Source organism: Equus asinus, chromosome 17 (assembly GCF_041296235.1).
Source record: "Equus asinus isolate D_3611 breed Donkey chromosome 17, EquAss-T2T_v2, whole genome shotgun sequence".
NCBI lineage: Eukaryota > Metazoa > Chordata > Mammalia > Perissodactyla > Equidae > Equus > Equus asinus.
The window spans coordinates 35,737,123-35,758,535 of NC_091806.1; the positions used below are offsets into that span (position 1 = coordinate 35,737,123).

At 36.4% G+C, this 21,413-nt stretch overlaps 1 protein-coding gene across 1 annotated transcript; it reads right to left on the reverse strand.

Moving 5' to 3' along the window:
• Positions 1-19,950: 19,950 nt before the first annotated feature.
• On the reverse strand, positions 19,951-20,889 carry LOC139040940 (olfactory receptor 5AN1-like). Its single transcript, XM_070488644.1, has one exon. The coding sequence runs from the start codon at positions 20,887-20,889 to the stop codon at positions 19,951-19,953; it is 939 nt and encodes a 312-aa protein (XP_070344745.1).
• Between the last annotated feature and the right edge of the window lie 524 nt (positions 20,890-21,413).

Sequence of the window (21,413 nt, forward strand, 5' to 3'; positions counted from 1 at the left end):
ACTGAGGTAAATGTATTAGCCTCTTTACCACCCTCTTCAGGGCCTCTTTGAAAGCCCTTTTCCTCAAACTATAGATAAGAGGATTTAACATGGGTATAAAGATAACATAGAACACTAACAGCACGTTGTCCTGCTTGTTGGAGTGGCTAGAGCTGGGAAGTAGGCACACAGAGAGGCTTGTGCCATAGAAGATTGTCACAACTACCAGGTGAGAGGCACAGGTATTGCAAGCTTTGGCACTACCTTTGACAGAAGATATTTTCAGAATGGAAGGTGAAATGAAAACATAGGATAAGCTGATAACTAAGAAAGAACTGAACCCAACAAAAATACATACGAGAAAAAGAATGGTATGGCTGATGAAGGGATTAGAACAAGACAAGAAAATAATTTGGATTATGTCAAGGAAGAAATTTGAACTGACATTGGGCCCATGGTAACAGAGATGAAACCAAGTGGCATAGTAATAGCGATGACAGCAAGGAAACCACTCCCATAGGCCCCAGCAACCATCTTCTGACAGAGGCTGGGAGCCATGATGGCTGAGTACTGCAGAGGCCTACCAATAGCAACATATCTGTCATAGGCCATGGCAGCCAAGAGGCAGCATTCAGTCAGACAAATCTAGGACTCAACAAAATACTGGGTGGCACAGGAAATGAGCAAAATCATTTTTTGTATCTTTTAAGAAGTCCGAAAGCATCCTTGGGCTGGTGGAAGAAGAAGAACAGATGTCTGTAAAGGACAGGAAACTGAGAAAAATGTACGTGGGTGTGTGCAGATGGGAGTCCATCCTGATTAGGATGATGAGACCCAGTTTCCAAATTAGGATCACAAGGTAGATCCCTAGGAAGAGTGGAGAGAGGATAAGCTTCACCTTTTTTCATCGAAGAGTCCCAGGAGAACAAACACGACTGCAGAGGTTGATTTCTATCTCCTTCCATGGACCTGGTTGGTACCATCTGCAGGGAAAAAGATGGGAGAAGGAAATTATTTCATTTTCAAAAGACAAAAAGAAATACTCTTAATTTCTTTCCACTCTGCAGCTGGCTACATATATATCTTAATCATCAACTTTGAGTTAATCAGTGTCTTCCATTTATAATTACCAAACTCAACTTAAAAAATTCTCTTGCGTAAATACTGTAATTCTCTTTGGGGACAAAGACAATAAATGAACATCATTAGTACATTATCTTCTAAAATGCCTTAATTTCATATTTTCCCAATCCATAGTTTACGAACGTATGAGGATTGGAAACAAAGTAATTAAGGAAAATACTCTCATCTCTTTATATGGTAAAAGAGAAAGAGTCTGATCAGTCATGGCTCTGAAATTAATTAAGTGCTTGAAAAAGCCCCTGAATGATGCTGGACCATAGTTAAATGAGGATGGTGAAGTAGGTGCTCTTTAAAATCCCCTTGGGAACTAATACTCAATTAATTTGTAATCAGGGAGGGTGGAAAGTTCTGTAACTGCCTTTCTGCTTTCACAAAGCCAAGAGAGATATAAGAAAAATATAATGAAATGGTAGAAAGAGTCACACGCCAAGACACAGCTTAGAAATGGATGTGACTTACCCAACTTAATGACACTAAGAAGGCTCCTGAGGAGCTAGGAAAGATCAAGTTGTAAGAGCCATTATCCACCCATCCTTGCAGGTACAGATTTTTATTTCCTCTAATCAGAGATACTTATGAATTAAACTGTCTAAGACAGTGATTCTTGATCTTCTTTGGTCAGTGATACTTTCAAAAGTCTATTGGAAACTCTGGACCCTCTACCCAGCAAACTGCAACCTCTTATCACTTTTGCATATGGTTTTATTGGATTCTCAATCACCCTTGGTTCTATTCATTGTTATTATGTTCAAGGCTTCTCCTACAAAGTAGAGTGACTTGAATCATGAAAAGGTTACGATGCTTAGGCAATGGACACAGGGATGGGAAACTTAGGCAGGGTTTCTGGAAGTTCTTTCTCTTTTTGTTCTTTGGAGCCAGTCCAGGGAAGGAAAGCACTAGGCCTTCAGGCCAAATGCTAAATAACCAAAGAATATTTTTCATCAGGCACGGTAAGCCTTCTTCAAGATGTTATAGCTGTCATCTTTCCAGATGGTCACAGAACATCTCCCATCAAAAACACATTTTTATTCAGATAATCTCAAAATAGAAAGCAAACCATGGGAAGCCATGAAAAGTAGAAAACAGATGTCAAATGTAGCCTGGCAGTCATGTATATGGGTAATAGTAGAAGTCATGGAGATTTCCCTGGAAAAGGGCTGTGTCTTTAATGGAATAAACTTTGTCTATGAGCTGCAATCACTGGTCAGCATTAGGCATCCCGAACTTCTTCCTACTTCCTAAACATTTCCCATTCTCCTTGTTCCAAAGATGAATGAAAAGAGAAAATCCTTATAGAAGTATAAGGTATAGCCTGATAAATAAGGTAAAAGGGTTCCTTTCCCCAAATATGGATGCAGCTAGGAATTCCTTGCTCTCTAGAGATACTTAGACTACTGAGGCAGATAGACCATGAGCAGAGGGAGAAGGGAGATCAGGTTAAAAGGCAGATAGGAATATCAGAGAGAATTAGAGGAGTGCAAGGGCTCATGATTTCAGCAGGAAGTCCTCCCATGAGGCCCCAGGAGTACCTCACCAGAGGATTACCCCACCACATCCACAGGAATGCCCAAAACTCCAGTGCCAAACCCACACTTCTCTCCACTCTGCAACTGGCTCCTTGTGCACATTCCTGAATCTGGCAAACAGACTGCTCTCAGAAAAACAGAACTGGCCTTTGTACAAGGGAGAAACTGCAAACATGAGCTAGAGCACCACCTTCTGGAACAGAAAAGAGGTTTCCAGTAGCCAGCCTAGTGAGTGGTAACAACCAAAGACACAATAACTTAAGAATTCAGCCACAAGAGGGAACAAGAAGAGTGAACCAGGAGTACCCAAAGAAAGGCAGAGCAAACTCTAGATCCCTTACTCACAAAACTCACAAAACTTAACTTGCAATGAACTAAAGATTTAAACATAAGACCTAAAACCATAAAATAGAAGAAAAGATAGAGGAAAACTCCTTGACATTGATCTTGCAATGATTTTTTCTGTATGACACCAAAAGCACAAGAAACACATGCAAAAATCAACAAGTGGGACTAGATCAAACTAAAAAGCTTCTACAGAGCAAAAGAAACAATCAAAAAAATTAAATGCAGCCAACAGAATGGAAGAAAATATTTGCAATCCGTATATCAGATAAGGGCTTATTATATTCTATATTTAAAGAACTCATACAACTTAATAACAAATAATCTGATTAAAAATGACATTGAAAATAAATAGACATTCTTTCTATAGAAGACATTCAACTGCCAAAAGGAACATAAAAGATGGTTGATATCACTAATCATCAGAGAAATGAAAATGAAAACCATGAGATATGATGTCACACCTGTTAGAATGGTCGTCATCAAGAAGACAAGAGAGAACAAGTGTTGGCGAGAATGTGGAGATAAGGGAACTCTCATATGTTGCCTTGGGAATGTAAACTGGTCCAGCCACTAAGGAAAAAAGTATGGAGATTCCTCAAAAAATTAAGAATATAACTATCATATGATCCAGTAATTCTACTTCTGGGTATATATCCAAAGGAAATGAAAAAAGGATATCAAAAAGATCTCTTCATTCTCATGTTTATTGCAACATTATTCACAATAGCCATGATATGGAAACAACATAAGTGTTTGTCAATGCATTAATAGATAAAGAAGATGTTACACACACACACACACACACACAGTGGAATATTACTCAGACAAGAGAAAGAAGGAAATTCTGCCATTTGCAGCAACATGGATGGACAGTGAGGGCATTACACTAAGTGAGATAAGTCAGACAGAGTAAGACAGAACTATATGATAGTAACATGTGGATTCTAAAAATGCCGAACTTGTAAAAACAAATGGAATGGAAGTTACTAGAGACTGGGGGCTAAGGGAATTGGAGATATGCTGTTTAATGGTACAAACTTTTAACTTTCAGATAAATCCTAGAGATCTAATGCACAGTATAGTGATTACAGACAGCAATATTCTATCTTAAACTTCAAAGTTCCTAAGAAACTAGATATTTTATTTATTTATTGAGGTGACATTGGTTTATAACATTATATAAATTTCAGAGGTACATCAGTATATTTCAAAATCTGTATAGGCTAGATCTTAATTGTCCCCACCACAAAATAATAAATATAATTATGTGATATGATAGAGGTGTTAGCTAATGCTAGAGTGGTAAGTGCATTGCAATATGTAAATGTATCGACACATCAAACACCTTAAACTTACACAATGTCATATGTCAATATTATCTCAATAAAAATAAATTTTAAAAACAGAATTATCAAGGAAGACTCTTTTACTTTTTCTCTTTCTCTCAAACTAAAGCTGAGGGAGGTGTGCTTATCACTGTCTCATTTTGTGCATAGTTTTTTCTTTTTCCTAATAGTTTGCCTTCTGAGAATGTCACTCCTGGAGAGTCCCTGTTTTCAGTGGCATTGAGGGGAAAGGGTGTTGTCTCTAAGTCAATCTCACACATTGTCTTTTTCTCCTAACTCTTATATATTTGCTCATTAAAACCCATAATGAGGCTACCAGAGATTAGCAGATCCTCTGGGGAAAATACTGGCCCCAGCTCACTACCTCTGAGGTTTGTGCTTTTTCTTCTCATTTCTGAATCTTTATAAGTTTATTTGCTTTCTCACTGACTCAGCCTTTAAAAAATTCTTTTAAATTTTATCTGGCATTACTAGTTTCCTTGAATATATAGTCCACAGTACTAACAGTAACATCTTTACAAATAATATTTCTGTGAAAGAGTTGAATACTGCAGCTTACTCCTGGCCATTTTTTTCCTAAAACGCAAAGCTACTTGATTTGCTTCATTTTTTTCTGCTTCTAATATGATTGAATTTGCCAGAAGATCAAGTATATTTTTAGGTAACTAATATTTATTGAGTATGTACTATGTTCCAGGTGCTATTCTGAATACTTCTACGTTTTATCTTATTTTAGTTTTCAACTAAAATTTATGAGATATGTGCACTTGTTATTGCCATTTTACAAATGAGAAGACCTTGGGTCAGAGCAGCAAAGAACTTAAAGGACACACAACCCATGAAAGGCCAAACTGGGATTCAAATCCAGGCAGTCTAACTCCAGAGCCACGTTTTAAATATCTGCACTAAAACTGCACACTAAAATATGTTAATTGCTGCATTAATCTTGTTTCTAAACACTGGAGAGTGTAAAGGACTATACTTGGTGCGTTGGATGATGTAAACGATCCAATACGGAGCTTATAGCCCAGGAAGAGAGATGAGAAATGTACCCATAGAGACATAGCACAAAACGAGAGATGATGTGTGGCATGGGAAAGACAGAGATAAATTCTTGTAGGTGATCACTGACAGGATGTGGGCAGGAGATTAGAGATTGGGGAATGCCCCCGCATAGTCACTGCAAGAATTTCTCACAAAAGATCTCTAGAATGACAGACACCATTTCAGATGCATTATTATAAAAATGGACAGGGCAATGAAAACGTAATTGAGCATGCTTTCAATAACATGATCACCACATCTTTTCACATAGATGCACTTTCAGGAAATGAACAGAAAGGCTGTAATGGTGACTGATTGCCAAGTCAGTGAGATAAACTGAAGGAGAATTTATCTTCTTTCAGGAAGAAGAAATAAGGGGATATTAAAATGTTTTGCAATATGTGCTGGTATAACTGCCAGAAAGGGAAATCTCAGGTTTAGATGGTGAACACTGCAAAGCTTGTACCCACAGATGTCTAAGATAAAATTACCGAGGCCAATTGTACCACACACAGAGAACTATGTCAGACTAGTGATGCTATTCTTTATCCCAGAGCACCTTTTAATTGCCACATTGCTTTTCTCAACCAGCCCAGATTCTATCATTTCTAATTAAACCTTATTTTTAGTTTCCTCTTCTTTATTAAGGACTCCTAAGCTTTCTACCTTTTGTTTTGGATAAAGTTTATCTTGGGATAAAGCTTATGTGGATTCTCTTCCTTCAATTTTTCTCAAGTCATTTCTGACATCAGATAGTCCCCTTCCACATACTGACCTCCATTTTACTCTGCTTAGTAAATTAAAAAAAAAACAAAGGAAATGGAAGGAGACTATTAAAAAGTGGCCCATTTGACAAGCTCTGCTTCTTTAAGATATTTCATCAATAATCCTTCCTAATATTTAGTTAGCTGACTTTGGAAAAGTTCACCATATTTGTAGAGCAGGAAACAAAATCTGAAGAGCTTTGTTTATCAGGAACAATATGGGCAGGATCACTGTCAGAAAACCAAGCATTGCATTTATTCTCAACTGGTGGTCCCTCACTTCCTCAAGAACTGACCTGTTCATCAAAGTTGAACTGAGTCCACTCAGTTAGGGAGACTTCTGTAGAATGCTCAAATTTGACTTGTTAGTGGAACAAATCAGGAAGTATAGGCCTCTCAATAATTACCCACACCTTTTCTTCTGGCTCTTTGTTTTCTCCTTTTAAATATGAACAATAGTCTCAGAGGGGTTCCAGCTCCCCATTTTATGCCAAAGTGTATTGACACAGCCTATAAATTTAGATCATCCCTCTACAGATTTGTCTTTTCAGGCTAAATGAGCCACCATAGAAGAAGACTCCTTATAAAAATTAGACTTGAAGTACAATGATATTGAGTTGTTTGCAAACCTTTGAGATTCTTCCTGGGTCCTAGGCCTTCATATTCCTTAGAGCAGAGTCCCTAATTACTTACGTAAGAGTGCTGTAAAGATTTACTCTTCTTTTTATTGTGTGTGGTGTACCCAGGTATTCAGAAAGAGCCCACACATATTTCAACTTCCAGGTTCTGTGAGTATCCTACTCCATCACTACTCTGAGATGAGCGCATGGTCTTTTGTTAGTAAGGTTTGACTCACTCAGCTTCCCTCAAGAATGATCCAGCTGTGGGAGAAGAGGACCTTAAAAGCTTATGAGGTTTCTCTCACATCTAAGAGAGGACTTGGGAACACAGCTTGCAATAAAAAAGGAGCAATTAAAATCATGCAAGCTGTAAATAACCTCCCTCCTGGGTGATAGAGGGGAGACCAACTCTGTTAATGGGTTCCTTTTTTAGGCTCCGAGATCTTGCTTCAGGGTGTTCAAATTTTGAGACATGTTTATGTCAAGGAACCCTCCATTCACCCTGGAAGAATCATGGAGTTCATTTAGAGATCACTTCCATCCTACGCCCAAAGCATAGGAACAATCATCAGAGACCTCTGTCTGGGAAACATGCCAGGAAGTAGTGAACCTCCAGCAATGCTGAGTCAGACTCTCTGTGGTATAGGGAATCTCAGCTCTCTACTTTCTTGTTTTGGACCTTTTTTTTTGTTTTTACTTTTAGATGGGACTTCTTGGGAGGGTTATATTCAGAAAGACCTTCCAGAGATTTGGAGTATGGAAGTAGAAACATAAATGATTCTCTTCTTCTCTCCCATGGCTTTGACTGCTTGTTTTGAAGGAAGAAGTGAGTAGAAGAGTGAGAATGAGAGAAGAAGAAAATTATTTTATGGAGAATGGCAGAGACAGGGAGGAAAAGAGGGATAATGGGGTAAAGTATGTATAATATTTCACCTAACATTTCCTTCCCCACATCTCTGATCATTCCTTTTTCTCAAGTACGTAAGTTATTAGGTTCTCAAGCTTCAGAGAAGGGATGTGGCAGCGAAAAGAAATTGAAGCAGAGATGATGTGGCCAAAAACATAAGTAAGTCTCAGAATGGCTTAGAGACAGCACAACTATCAAATAAGTTTAGAGACACCAAAAACAGAGGGACCCTAACCAAAAGATTGTTAGGGCCTGAGTTGGCAGGCCAAAACTTAAGAAAATGTGGTCATGGGAGTCCAGGGAGATAGCAACTGGGCACTGAGGGCTTACACTCTACAGAATTTTCTGTGCCGTAGTCAAAGATGGGAGCAACAAAACAATTCCCATTTAACCAAGACTCGCTGTGAGCAGCAGAATCATCAGATCTTACAAGTCTTTAGGATGAGGATAAATGGAATTCAGTAGCAATTCATTTGTGATTTGACAGCTGAGGATCTGTTGAGGTAACATATTTCACAAGATGCTGCTATGGAGGGAAGTCAAGGACCCGATTCCCCTGTTGCTGTGGTATCATTCAGCCCTCTAGAACTTAGACACAAATGTAGAGAAAAGAAGAAACGATCCTTTAATTGACTAAGCTTTTTTCACAGAGGAGAAATAAGAAGAGTGCAAAGTAGGAATAGTGTGATGGAAACATAATGAAAATTGTATTTCTTGAATTCCTGATTTTGTAGATTGATTTTTAAAACCTGTCACATGCATCATAAGTATTATTTTCCTTCATGTGTATTATAATAGATCAATTCATTATATCCTAATGTATTTAACCTTTTTCTTCATGTAGCATATGGGTTATTTCCAAGATGTCAATGAATATTTTTGAATATATCTACTCTGAAGCATTTCTACCATCTGAGTCCCTCCAAAATGGTTCCCAATGACCCTAGCTTCCTGGTATTCATAGGCTTGTGTATAACCCTACAATATTTAATAGGGCTATCCCATGTAACCAAGAATATTGGCCTCCTGTCATAAGCCAGCTCCAACTTGACAGCTATGTGAGAGATCTACTTTGGAAGTGGATCTTTCAGCCTTGATCTAGCTTCAAAGGACTTCAGCTTTGACCAACTACTTGAATGGAACCACATGAGGCTCCCTAAGCCAGAATTACACAGCCAGGTTGCCCCTGAATTTCTGACCCACTGAAAATATATGAGGTAATAAATGAATATTTTTGTTTGAAACCACAAAGTTTTGTAGTAATTTGTTGTGCATCAATAGATAACTAATACTACAGGAAGAGACCAGTTACTCAAGGAGAGTCACATTTTTGTGATTCTTGGTATAAATTATAACATTTTTTTCAGAATTAGGAATCTTTCATGTTTAATGACAAAAGAAAAGAACTGAAACTGGTTAAAACAATCAAGTGAATCTATTAGCTCATGAAATTGAAGTCGTCAGAGAAAATTTGATCCTGTGGCTCAAACAATATTATAAATAAATGTCCAATTTCTTCCACAATATCTTCTTTAACTGAGTGTTTTAATTTTGGAGTTTTAGTTTTTTGAATACCCTAATGCTCCCTGCATCACCTTTGTGTCCTCTGAATTCTTTTCCTTTTATTACTCTTTGTTTATTTTAGAGCCTCTGTGTGGTTGTTCTTTGCTGTCCTTTCCCATTGCAAAGTGAGGCACTAAAAAGCAACATTTCAAGCATGGTTTTTCTGGCCAGATATTGTCCTCTGGTGGGGTTTCTGCTGGGCAATCTGGGGAGGACTTCACAATTTCTTTGATGGGCCCCAGCTTTAAGCATCAGGAGATATATATTTTATCTTGGGCGGGTCTTTCTCCAGAAAGGAATTCTCCAGTCTCCTGCCAAAGAGAAATCATCCCAGCTGGGAGTGTTCTGAGAGTTGAATGAGTGAATGCAGTAGGTGTGTGGTGGAAGGAGGGGCTCAAGCAGGGAGAATCTCCTTTTTCACTGTGCGTTTATTATCTTAATTCCTCTGTTTTTAGCATCCCCCCTTAGATATGTGTGATGACTCTAAGCCCATACTTCTTGGTTCAATTCTCCAGAGAATAAACCTTCAGTCTTCTGTTAGAGCAAGGGAAGGATTAGGAGGGAGGGGCAGGAGTTTCTTGGATGCAAAAGCGGGGGAAGGCCTTGTCTAGTAGTCTAATTGTTCTTAGCAGATTTTTTTCAACCAAATATCCAGTTTTAAGCCCCACTCACTGTGCAGGTCCATAATGCCTTCAATTACTGATCCTTATTGAGGTCTTACAAGGGGAAACAACTTGCTGCTTCTTGTTTTTTGCTCTCCACTCTACCCAGGACCCATAGCTTCCTGATTTCTAGAATCTGAGTTGGTTATTCTTCATAAATCTGCCTCGCAGTTTCCAACCTTTGTTGTCACATTTGCTGTTATCCATATCTTCATGACTTTATAGGTTTTTTCTAAAAAACTTTTATTATCATTTTAGGTGGCCTCCAAGAATGAGCAAGACAAACATTTGGATTCAGCCCACAAGGTTTAACCAAATATCACAACCACATTTTCAAATTTCTTAAACCATTTAATATTTCCACCAGAAATAAGTTACAACATACTATTGCTCATTGTACTGTCCCCAGCATTCATATACTGTAATATTTAAATTATTTCAACATTTATTTTTTACTGATATTTCATTAGGTAGAAAAATTGATTTAACTTCCCTTTATTACCTTTGATATGAAACTTTTTGTATTTATGTTTATATATTTTTAGTCATATTTATTTTCATCCTAATTTCTATTTATCTTATCTACTCATAAAAATGTAATTAGCTTATGCTATTATCTTACTACTGTCTATAACCTACTGATTATTCACTATCATATTTTCTAATGTTCCTAAGGCCTTATATCTGAGTAATAAATATATATACATATAAAAATGTATGTTATTTAATATATGATAAAAGCACATTTTGCTGTCATTCAGAAACTATAATTAGGCCATAGTTTTAAAACTTAAATTGCATATGTCAGGGTTGACTGAAAAACTGAGAAATTCTGTATTCCATGAATAAAGTCAAAAATAAATAATTTTACTTATATATTTTAATAGATCTGAAAAACAGTTTTGTTGAATCACAGTTTTGGTTAATTTTACTATAAAAGGTCAGTTATTTTTATTTTTTATTTTTTTTGAGGAAGATAGCCCTGAGCTAACCGCTGCCAATCCTCCTCTTTTTGCTGAGGAAGACTGGCCCTGATCTAACATCCATGCCCATCTTCCTCTACTTCATATGTGGGATGCCTACCACAGTAGGGCAGGCCACGTGGTGCCATGTCAGCACCCAGGATCTGAACCAGCGAACCCCAGGGCACCAAAGTGGAATGTGGGCACTTAACTGCTGTGCCACCGGGATGACCTCATAGGTCAGTTATTTTTAAAACAAAAAAGTAAAGCATATTGTCACAATATAATATAGTCTAATATTTAAATAGTCATGATCTCCATGTTTCTCTCAGAAGAAGTCTACTGAGAACTTATCTGTAATGTGAATTATTCATTTTATTTTTGTTAAACACTTTCAGAAACTTTGTAGAAGGTTTGTTCTTGAATTATTGTACCGTACTTACTGACTTAGTAAGAACCAAAATGTTAAGATTTGTGCTAAGACACAAGGTTAATTCATTTGACAAATATTGATTAGGGGCATACAATCTACCAGGAATTATTCAGATACTGGAATATTGAGGGTTCTGGTAAGTGTAAGTGATAGAAGCCAAGATAACTAAGAGTGTGCTGTGAACTAATCTTCCCCTCTTTCTTAAGAACCCAAAACAGACAGGTAGATAATGTCACAGAAAGTTTTATTGAAGCAAGTCTCCTCCATATCCTACTCTGAACTCATAACAACTCCTAGAAGAGGCAGGCTACCCTTTGAGGGTGGAGAAAAGATATTGTCAAACACAACTTTAAAGAAACATGCTCAGGACATTCAAATGGTCAACAGGTGCATGAAAAGACGTTTGTCATCACTAATCATCAGGGAAATGCAAATCAAAACCACAATGAGATATCACCACACCTGTTAGAATGGCTATCATCAAGAAGAGAAGAGATAACAACTGTTGGTGAAGATATGGAGAAAAGGGAACACTTGTACTCTGTTGATAGGAATGTCAATTGGTTCATTCACTAAGGAAAACAATAAAGAGATTCCTCAAAAAATTAAGAAATAGAACTAAAAGATTATCCATCAATCCTACTTCTGAATATATACCCAAAGGAGAGGAAAATAGGATATCATAAATATATATGCACTCCCATGTTTATTGCACCATTATTTGCAATAGCTGAAATATGGAATCACTGTAAGCGCCCATCAATGGATGAATGGATAAAGAAGAAGTGATACACACACACACACACACACACACACAATGCATTATTATTCTGCTATGAAAAAGAAGGAAATCCTTCCATTTGAGACAACATTGAAAGACTTTGAGTACATTATACTAAGAGAGAGAACACACACAGAGAAAGATAAACCCTATATGATATCACTTATATGTGGAATCTAAAAAAGCTAAACTTGTAAAAACAAAGAGGAAAATAGTGGATACCAGGGCCTTGGTTGTGGGGGAATATGAGAGAAGTTGTTTAAGGGTACAAATTTGCAACTAGTAGTAAATACGTCCTAGAGATCTAATGAAAAGTACAGTGACTATAGACAATAATATTGCCTTATAATATTCAAACTTAAGAGATTAGATCTTAATTATTCCAAACACATATTAGACATGATAATTATGTGATGTGATAGAGGTGCTAATTATCACTACAAATGCAATAATATCACAATATATAAACATACCAAATCAACATGTTGTAGAATTTAATTTAACACTTGTATATCAAATATATTTTGATTTAAATTTTGTTTTTATTTTGAAAACAGACACAAGCTGAATATCAAAAAACAAAAGGATAAGAAATTAATGGTGAGTTGCCCCCAATTGTAATTGTAAAATAAAAGTAAATGAAATGCAATGACATCATCATCATGGCAGAGTAAGTTATTCTCTTTGTCTTTCCTTAAGTTACAAACCATTGGAATACCATAGACCAACAGAAGATCCCCTACACAGCATCACAGGAAAAATAACAGATCCACACCTATATACAACTGAAGGCAGGTGGCCTGGACCCACAGGAGGCAATGGAACCAGAGTAGCAACACCCTCCTCCTCCCTTGGTATCAGTAATCCAGGGAACGGACCCCAGGATGGAAAGTGTAGGATCTCAAATACAATAAGAAGCAGATCAAAACCAAAGTAATCAAAGCTATACCCAATTAAGAATGGTAGTACTATCACAAGTGCCCCAGCAGAGACTTAACTCACCAAATACTGTGAATAACTACAGTAACATGGTACAAGAGAATGAGAAGGAAAACTCTCCAGAAACCAAATTTGAAGTCACAGAAGAATATAATCTAACTGAAAGAGAATTCACAATAGCTCTTCCACAGTAAATCAATGAGTTACAAGAAAACTCAGAAATATCGTTCAATGAGCTCAGGATTAAAAAAACAAACAAAAAACAAACAAATGTTGGAGATGAAGAACACAATTATGAGATTAAAAATAAGTAAGAAAGCATTAAAGATAGAGCAGAACATATGGAGGGGAGAATTAGTGACCTCAAAGATAGAAACTTAGAATTGATTCAGGTGGAGGAAGAGAGAGAATGAAGATTTTAAAAAGTGAAGAAATTCTTCAAGAAATATCTGACTCAATTAGGAAAAGTAACATAAGGATAATAGATATCCCAGGAGGAGAAGAGAGGGGAAAAGGAGAAGAGAGCTTATTCAAAAGAACAGTAGCTGAGATCTTCACAAACCTGAGGAAGTAACTGGACTTACAATTACTTGAAACCAATAGAACTCCTAATTACATCAAGGCAAAAAGATCTTAGCCAAGGCATATAATACCAAAGCTGTCAAAATTCAATGACAAAGAAAAAATATTAAGGGCCACAAGACAGACGAAAATAACCTACAAAGGAATATTTATCAGGCTTTCAGCAAATTTACAAGTAGAAATCCTACAGGCTAGGAAAGAGTGGAATGATATATAATACTGAAATACTGAAAAATACTGAAAGACAAAAACTATCTGCCAAGAATACTCTATCCAGCAAAATTATCCTTCAGATATGATAGGAAAATAAAAATTTCCCAAACAAGATCTGAGGGAGTTCATCATCGCTAGGCCTATTGTAGAAGAAATGATGAAAGGGACCCTCCTACCTGAAACGAAAAGGAAAAATTATACAAAGCTTTGTGAAAAGAGATAAATAGAGAGAAAGAATCAAAATATTGCAGTTCTATATCAGAATAGGTTTGTATAAACAATTATAACACAAAAAATAAAGGGAAAGAAAGCATCAAAAAACAACTATTGATACTTCAATTTGGTCACAAACTCACAACACAGAAAAGAATAACTCATGACAAAAAAAAAACATAGGAAGGTAAGAGGAAAAGGGCTGAATCTGCATAGGCTAATAGAGACAAGAGGCTATCAGAAAAAGTACTAGCTCAATTATGAGATCTTTTATACAAATCTCATGGTAACCACAAAACAAAAAATCAGAGTCACAATTCAGAAATAAAGAGGAAACTGAGAAAAACATCACAGAAAAGCACCAAACTGAAACGGCAGAGAGAAATACAAGTAAAAAGAAACAACTTAAACATAAAACAACCCGAAAACAAAAACAAAAGATAAAATGACAGCAGTAAGCCCTCATAAAGCAATAATCCTTCTAAATGAAAATGAATTGATTCACCAATGAAAAAATGCAGAGTGGCTGGATGGATTACAAAAGAAGACCCAACAATATGGTGTCTCCAGGAAACACATCTCAGCTCTAAAGACAAACATAGACTCAGTGTGAAGGGATGGAAGATGATACGCCAAACAAATGGCAAGCAAAATAAAGTGGACAGAGTCATTCTTATATCAGACAAAACAAACATCAAGACAAAAAATATAACAAAAGACAAAGATTGGGATAATATAATGATAAAAGGGACATTCCACCAAGAATACGTAACACTTATTAACATAAATGCACTTAACGAAGGAGCACCAAAGTACATAAAGCAACTGCTAACAGTCTGAAAGGGAGAACTTGACAGCAACACAGTAATGGTAGAGGATCTTAACACTCCACTTATTTCATTGGATAGGTCATCCAGACAGAAAGTCAACAAGGAAACAATGGCCTCAAATGAAACTCTAGGTCATATGGACTTAATAGATTTATATAGAACATCCCATTCAAAAACAGCAGAATACACATTTTTCTCAAGTGCATATGGAATATTCTCAAAGATAGACCATATGTTGGAAAACAAAGCAAGCCTCAGTGACTTTAAGAAGAATTAAATTGTATCAAAAGACTTTTCTGACAACAATGCTATGAAATTAGAAATCAACTACAAAAAAGGCCAGAAGTCACAAATATGTGGAAACAAGCAACATGCTACTGAATAACTGTTGAATCAATGAAGAAATCAAAAAATACCTCAGGAGAAATGACAGTAAAACACAGTGTACCAAACCTTATGGGATGCTGTGAAAGCAATACTAAGAGGGAAGTTTACATAACTACAAGCTTATTTCAAGAAACATGAAAAATATAAAATAAATAATTTCAAACTATACCTAAAAGAACTAGGAAAAGAACAAATGAAGCCCAAAGTCAGTAGAAGGAAGGAAATAATAAAAATCAGAGCAGAAATAAATGAAATAGAGACTAAAAAATCAATAGAAAGGATCAATGAAACTAAGATCTGGTTCTTGGAAAAGTTAAACAGAATTAATAAACCCTTATCCAGACTCAGTAAGGAAAATAGACAGAAGGCTCAAATAAATAAAATCAGAAATAAAAGTGGAGAAATTCCAATGGACACCACAGAAATACAGATTATAAGAGAATACTATGAAAAGCTGTATGCCCACAAAACTGGGTAATCTAGAAGAAAGGAATATATTCTTAGAAACATGCAGCCTCCTAAAACTGAATAAAGAAGAAATAGAGAATCTGAATAGAGCAATCACAAATAAAGAGATTGAAACAGTAATAAAAAATCTCCCAAGGAACAAAAGTCCAAGACAAGGAAGTTTTACTGGTGAATTCTACCAAACATTGAAACAAGATTTAATACCTATCCTCAAACTCTTCCAAAAACTTGAAGAAGACAGGCTGTATCCTAGCTCATTTTATGAGGCCAAAATTATTCTGATTCCAAAATCAGACAAGGAAAACGAAAAAGGGAACATTACAGGCCAATATTGCTGATGAACATAGATGCAAATCTCCTGAACAAATGTTAGCAAATCAAATACAACAATACATTGGAAGGATCATACACCACTATCAAGTGAGATTTATTCCAGGGACACAGGGATGGGTCAACATCTGAAAATCAATTAATGTGATACACCATATAAACAAAGAAGAACAAGAATCACATGATCATCTCAGTAGATGCAGAGATAGCATTTGACAAGATTCAAAATACATTTATAATAAAAAAAAACTATGAATAAAATGGGTATAGAAGGAAAATAACTCAACATACTAAAGGCCATATATGACATACCCATAGCTAGCACCATAGTTAATGGTGAAAAACTCAAAGCTATTTCTCAGAGGACAGTAACAGGAAAAGGATGTGCACTCTTGCCACTCATTCAACATATTAATGGAAGTTTTGGCCAGAGCAATTAGGTAAGAAAAAATAATAAAAAACGTCCAAATTGGAGAGCAAGGTGCAAAACTGTCATTATTTGCTGATGACATAAATCAATATATAGAAAATCCTAGCAAATCCACCAAGAATCTATAAAAAACAATCAACAAATACAATAAAGTTGCAGGGCAAAACATCAACATAGAAAAATCAGTCACATTTCAATATGCTAACAGTGAACTGTCAGAAAGAAAAATCAAGACTACAATAGCAATAAAATATCTAGGAATAAATTTAACCCAGGAAGTAAAAGACCAATACGCTGAAAACTATAAGACATTATTGAAAGAAATCAAAGAAGATATAAAGAAATGGAAAGATATTCCATGTACTTTCAGTGGAAGAGTAAACATAGTAAAAATATCCATATTACCTAAAGCAATCTACAAATTCATTGCAATTCCAATCAGAAACCCAATGACACTCCTCATGGGAATAGAGTAAATAATCCTAAAATCTATATTGAACAAGAAAGGACCCTAAATAGCCAATGCAATCCTAAGAAAAAAGAACAAAGTCAGAGGTATCACACTCACTGAATTCAAAATGTATTGCAAAGCTAGTAATCAAAAGAGCATGGTATTGGCACAAAAACAGATACACAGATCAATGGAAGAGAATTGAGGGCCCAGAAATAAAACCACACAACTATGGACAGCTAATCTTCAACAAAGGAGTAAAGAATGTGCAATGGAGAACATAAAGTCTCTTCAATGAATTGCATTGGAAAAGCTGGACAACAAAATGCAAAGGAATGTAAGCAGGCCATCATACTACACCATATCCAAACATTAACTCAAAATGGATTAAAGGCTTCAATACAAGACCTAAAACCATAAAAGTCCTAGAGGAAAATATAGGCAGTAAGCTCTTTGAAATCGGTATTAGCAGTGCCTTTTTGAATACCATGTCTACTCAGGCAAAGGAGACAAAAGCAAGAATAAACAGATGGGACTGATCAGACTGAAAAACTGCATTGCAAAGAAATTACCAACAAAAGGAAAATATAACTCACCAACTGGGAGAAAATATTTGCAAATCATGTATGAGACAAGGGGGTAATCTGCAAAATATGCAAAAGAACACATACAACTCACCAACTTGGATACAATATTTGCAAATCATGTATGAGACAAGAGGGTAATATGCAAAATATATAAAAGAACGCATACAACTCAACAACAAAAATACAAACAAGCTAATCAAATAATGTGCAGAGGATATGAACGGACATTTTTTTCAAAGAGGATATATGGATGACCAACAGGTATATGAAATGATGTTCAATATCACTAATCATAAGGGAAATGCAAATCAAAACTACAATAAGATATCACCTTACTCCTGTCAGACTATCTATAATTACCAAGACAAAAATAACAAATGTTGGAGAGGATGTGGAGAAAAGGGAACCTCATACATTGCGAGTGGAAATGCAAACTGGTACAGTCATTATGGAAAACAGTATAGAGATTTCTCAAATAATTAAAAATAGAAATACCATATGATCCAATTAGTCCAATCCCGGGTATATATCCAAAGAACATAAGAACACTAATTCAAAAAGATATATGCACCCATATGTTCATTGCAGCATTATACACAAAAGCCAAGACATAGAAGCAACCTAAGTGCCCATGAGTGGATGAATGGATAAAGAAGATGCAGCATATATACACAATGGAACACTACTCAGCTATTAAAGAAGATGAAATTTTACCATTTGCGACAAGATGGATGGACCTTGACTATATTATGTAAGCAAAAAGTCAGACAGAGAAAGTCAAATATCGTAAGATTTCACTCATAAGTGGAAGATACAAGCAGTAACAACAATAAACAAACACAGGGAAATACAGATTAGATCAGCTGTTACCAAAGGGGATGGGTTGTGGGGCAAGGGGTGAAAAGAGTAAAAGGGCACATGAGTACAATGACAAATGGTAACTATTCTTTGGGGGGTGAACATGATGTAGTCTACATATAATTTGAAATGTAATGATGTATACCTGAAATTGATATAATGTTCTAAATCAGCATTACCTCAAAAAAATATAAATAACAAGCCAAAAATAAGAATTCAATGAAACTCTAAGAATAATATGTAAATGTAATGACATGTTTTGTACCAGTTTGTTCAAGTCAGAGCAATCTCAAAAGTCAACATTCAGTGTTGCTACACATCTTTTTTTTAACCTGACCACAACTTTCTCTCCTACTTCACACAGCAAAAACTGTTCAGAGTTGAGAACCTTGCTTGTACCACCATCTATCTCCTTTCCTGGCCCTTGAAGTTTGCTGGAAATATCAGCATTAGAGTAACACAAACCATTCTACTTCATCTATAATATCACCCCAAAAAACCATAAATCTCTAAGACATAAAATGTTGAACAAAATGATAGGAAAGAAAGTATATCAATTTTCCATATTTGCTCTTTGTCTTTGCAATACTGAATATTCAGTAATTCTGTTATTATGACGAGCTGTCACATGTATTCTCACACCAAATAGTTTCAGATGTTTGAGATATGAAAAATGATTTGGTAGTGTGATCCCATTGGCTATGTGAACCAAGGGTAAATTTTCCAGATTGGATGGGGGAGAAAAAGGGAGAGTTGAGTCCCACAATATCAGAAATTGCTATTGGCTGTGACATGGATTTTGAATATCATCTCCCATCAGAAATCCCCACTGGACACTATGTGCAAAAAATTAACTCATCAGATTCATAAATAAACGGCATTGAAGGGACAAGATCCTTCCATTCCTTTTATGATTCAAATCACCTCCTCCTTCCTTAGACTATAGGTGGTATAGACTAGGATGTAATCAAAAATTTATTAGATGATTAGCATTGAAAGAGGCCTTAGACAAACACTAGCTAGGTAAGATTGGTCTTTGCAGTAGGCACAACCAGACCAATTGCACAGGATTGTTTCTGTCCAAAGTCACATCCTTGCTCTTTGTTCCTTCCTATTCTGGTCAGAAACACAAAACAAACATTGGTCACTTCTGTGTCTTAGTCATGCTGCTGCATCAAAATATTTGAGTGACAAAGTTTCTATATCCAAGAGGACCTCTGTCTGTTACCTTTCCTTTCATGTCAGAGTCCTGCAATTGGGCAGGGTTCAATCTCAGAAACTAAAGGAAGCAACAAGTTTTTAAACCTGATGTTTCATAAATGATGGAAAGATTGATATATAAATAAATGATCAATCTACTCCTCATGTAAGCTGATGTTCATGAACTTCTAGGACTTAAAGATATTGTGTTTGCATGGCATTGAGTCACCTATTGGTCCATTTTGGCATATTATTTGTGTCAAATTAAGTCTTCTTTTTCCAAAGGCAGTATGAATTTTGTTATAGTGCATTCTTGTGCATATTATTGTGGGTTAAGGTGATTCTGATAGGATAAATATGTCAAAAATCTCATAATCTGTGACCTCAGCAATATTTTCCCTTCTTTTGCAACCTCTTCAAGGCGTCTTTGATTTCTTTGTTCCTCAGACTATAAATCAAGGGATTCAACATGGGAATCACCACAGTGTAGAAGACTGATGCAAATCTGTCAAAGCTGGAGGAACCGCCAGAGCTGGAACTCAAGTAGACGAAGATACTTGAGGAATAGAAGAGGGTCACTGCTGTCAGGTGAGAAGCACAGGTGTTGAAAGCCTTGGACCTGCCTTTAGCTGAAGTGATCTTCATAATGGAGATGACAATACAGCCATAAGATATCATGATAATTGAGACATTTATTATCCCAAAGATCACTATTAATACCGCAGTCATGAGTTGTACAAAGAAAGTGTCAGTGCAGGACAGGACTAACAGTTGTGGCATGTCACAGAAGAAGTGGTTGATGACATTAGGCCCACAGAATTGGACCTGAAGCATGGCACACAATTGGGATATAGAACCAGAGAATCCTGCCATATAGGACCCAAGCACCATTTGAACACACAGAGTGGGTGACATGATGGATGAATAGAGAAGTGGGTTACAAATGGCAGCATATCGATCATAAGCCATGGCTGTCATGAGACAAGACTCACTCAGTCCCATGGTTGAAAAGATGAAGTATTGAACAGCACAACCCACAAGGGTGATGGTTTGCTGCTCCTGGAAAAAGTTGGAGAGCATCTTGGGGACTGTGGAGGTCACGTAGCAGATATCAATGAAGGACAGATTATGGAGGAAGAAGTACATGGGTGTGTGGAGATGGAAATCCATCCTTATTAAGATGATGAGACACAGGTTCCAAATCAGAGTCATAATGTACACCAACAGGAATACAACGAAGAGCACTGCTCTGATTCTGGGGAAATCTGAGAATCCCAAGAGGAGGAAATGGGTGATAGCTGTAATATTTCCTCCTTGAGTCATTGGCTTGGTGCTCCTAAAATGAGAAAAGAGTCAAAAGAATGCATTACTGACTCACGTGAAATGACAACATTATAATTCTCACATCTGCCATTTTCTTCCCTTCACTGAGCACTGAAAAATGGAAAACGCTTTACCGTCCTAGAAGAAAGACTACAGTTTCCATCTAATTGTCAAATAGGACCTTCTCAGTGTTTCACGTTCCCAATTACCTGATGAGGTCTCAGAAAAATTAAAAGACATATTTTAAAAATATTAAATATTTATTAAATTAAATATTTAATATAGGACCCCAGAACCATCTGAACACACAGAGTGGGTGACATGATGGATGAATAGAGAAGTGGGTTACAAATGGCAGCATATCAATCATAAACCATGGCTGTCATGAAACAAGACTCACTCAGTCCCACATTTGGAAGGGTGAAGTATTGAACAGCACAACCCACAAGGGTGATAGTTTGCTACTCCTGGAAGAAGTTGGAGAGTATCTTGGGGGCTGTGAAGGTCACGTAGCAGATATCAAT

Coding starts and splice junctions, on each gene's coding strand:
- LOC139040940 (XM_070488644.1), bottom strand. CDS start 20,889: ATGACTCAAGGAGGAAATATTACAGCTATCACCCATTTCCTCCTCTTG.